The sequence below is a fragment of the Corvus brachyrhynchos genome, unplaced genomic scaffold (assembly GCF_000691975.1).
Source record: "Corvus brachyrhynchos isolate BGI_N302 unplaced genomic scaffold, ASM69197v1 scaffold4251, whole genome shotgun sequence".
Lineage (NCBI taxonomy): Eukaryota > Metazoa > Chordata > Aves > Passeriformes > Corvidae > Corvus > Corvus brachyrhynchos.
This window is the reverse complement of record NW_008236386.1, coordinates 4,314-5,895: the sequence shown is the minus strand read 5'-3', so window position 1 is coordinate 5,895 and position 1,582 is coordinate 4,314. Positions and strand designations below refer to the sequence as shown.

Sequence of the window (1,582 nt, the reverse complement as noted above, 5' to 3'; positions counted from 1 at the left end):
GTGGGGATCCAGCCCCGGCCTCGAGTTCCACTCCGTGGGCACCGGTGGGAGCCGGAAATCCCGGAATTCCGGGGATTTTGGGGGTGGGAAGGAGTTGAAAGGGCGGGAGGAGCCTTTAGAAATCCCAAGTAAATCCAGGAGCGGTTTGGGGTGGGAGGCATCGTCCCAAATCCAAGGGCAGGGACATTCCCACTGCTCCAGGTGGATCCAGGGCTGGGGAATCCGTGGAATAACCCGGGCCAGGCTCCGGAATTTATCCCAGATACCCCAAATAAACCAGCCCAGGGAATCCTGGAACGGTTTGGGGTGGAAAATCCTTCAGGATTATCCCGTTCCCACTGTCCCAGGGGGCTCCTGGGCGCTCCCAGGGATGGGGAATCCATGGAACCACCTGGGCCAGGGAAGGATTTATCCCTGAAATCCAATCTGAGCCAGCTCATGGAATCCTGGAATCCCTTCCCTGTGCCCTTTCCCCCGAGTTCGCCCCATTCCCAATCCCAAACAATTGGATGGATTTTCGTGGCATTCCCATGTTTTATCCCTGATTTTGACCCATTCCTAACCCCATTTCCACATAAAAGCCCCCCAGTCCAAAACAACCAGCGGGATTTTGGTGCTATTCCTGCCTTTTATCCCAGATTTTGACCCATTCCCGACCCCAAAACCCCAAAACCCAGAGAGATTTTGACGTTATTCCCATGTTTCATCCCTGATTTTCACCCATCCCCACCCCAAAACTCCATAAAAACCCCTCATCATCCGTTTGGGATGGAAAAGATCCCCAAAGATCCGAGGGCAGCGACGTTCCCACCACCCCAGGCGGCTCCCAGGGGTGGGAAATCCATGGAACGACGGCCGGGGGTGTTCCCCGGGGGGGAATTCCGGGCTCATCCCGGGAATTCCGGGCTCATCCCGAGGGTTTCCGTCCCCCCAGACAAGCGGGCCCTGTTCATCATCTGCACCTCGGAGCTGGGACCCCAGATCTACGAGCTGGTGGCGCTGACGTCCTCCGAGAAGAACACGTGAGGGAAAGGGGGACAGGAACCCTCGGGATGAGCCCGGAAATTCCCCGGGATGGGCTGGGAAATTCCCTGGGAGGGGCTGGAATCCCTGGGATGAGCGCGAAAATCCCCTGGAAGGGGACAAAAACCCTCGGGATGAGCCCGAAAATCCCCTGGGAGGGGCTGGAATTCCTCCCTGGGGGGACAAAAACCCTCGGGATGAGCCCGAAAATCCCCTGGGAGGGGCTGGAAAATTCCCTGGGGGGACAAAAATCTGTGGGAGGGGCTGGAATTCCTGGAATTCCTCCCGGGGCAGGTGGATGGAGCTGCTGGAGCAGGCGGTCCAGGGGGCCACCAGGAGCGTCACCGGGCCACCAAAACGGCACCATGGCGAGGCCACCACGGCAGCCACCGGGTGAGCTGGGAATGGGAATGGGAATATGGGAATGGGATGGGATGGGAATGGGAATGGGGATGGGAATGGGATGGGATGGGAATGGGAATGGGAATGGGAATGGGAATGGGATGGGAATGGGATGGGGATGGGGATGGGAATGGGAATGGGAATGGGAATGGGAATG

At 58.3% G+C, this 1,582-nt stretch overlaps 1 protein-coding gene across 1 annotated transcript; it reads left to right on the top strand.

The window, feature by feature from the left end:
• Positions 1–828: 828 nt before the first annotated feature.
• On the top strand, positions 829–1,428 carry LOC108449829 (rho guanine nucleotide exchange factor 11-like). The gene is made up of 2 exons (XM_017747060.1): positions 829–1,022; positions 1,318–1,428. Exons 1-2 carry the CDS (start codon positions 844–846, stop codon positions 1,418–1,420), a joined length of 282 nt encoding a protein of 93 aa, XP_017602549.1. The 5' UTR covers positions 829–843; the 3' UTR covers positions 1,421–1,428.
• The last annotated feature ends 154 nt before the right edge of the window (positions 1,429–1,582 follow it).

What these genes read in the sequence shown, in the direction of transcription:
- LOC108449829 (XM_017747060.1), top strand. Translation starts at nt 844, where the DNA reads ATGGAACGACGGCCGGGGGTGTTCCCCGGGGGGGAATTCCGGGCTCAT. An exon ending in ACGTCCTCCGAGAAGAACAC is followed by an intron (nt 1,023 to 1,317) that starts GTGAGGGAAAGG and finishes CTCCCGGGGCAG; the next exon opens with GTGGATGGAGCTGCTGGAGC.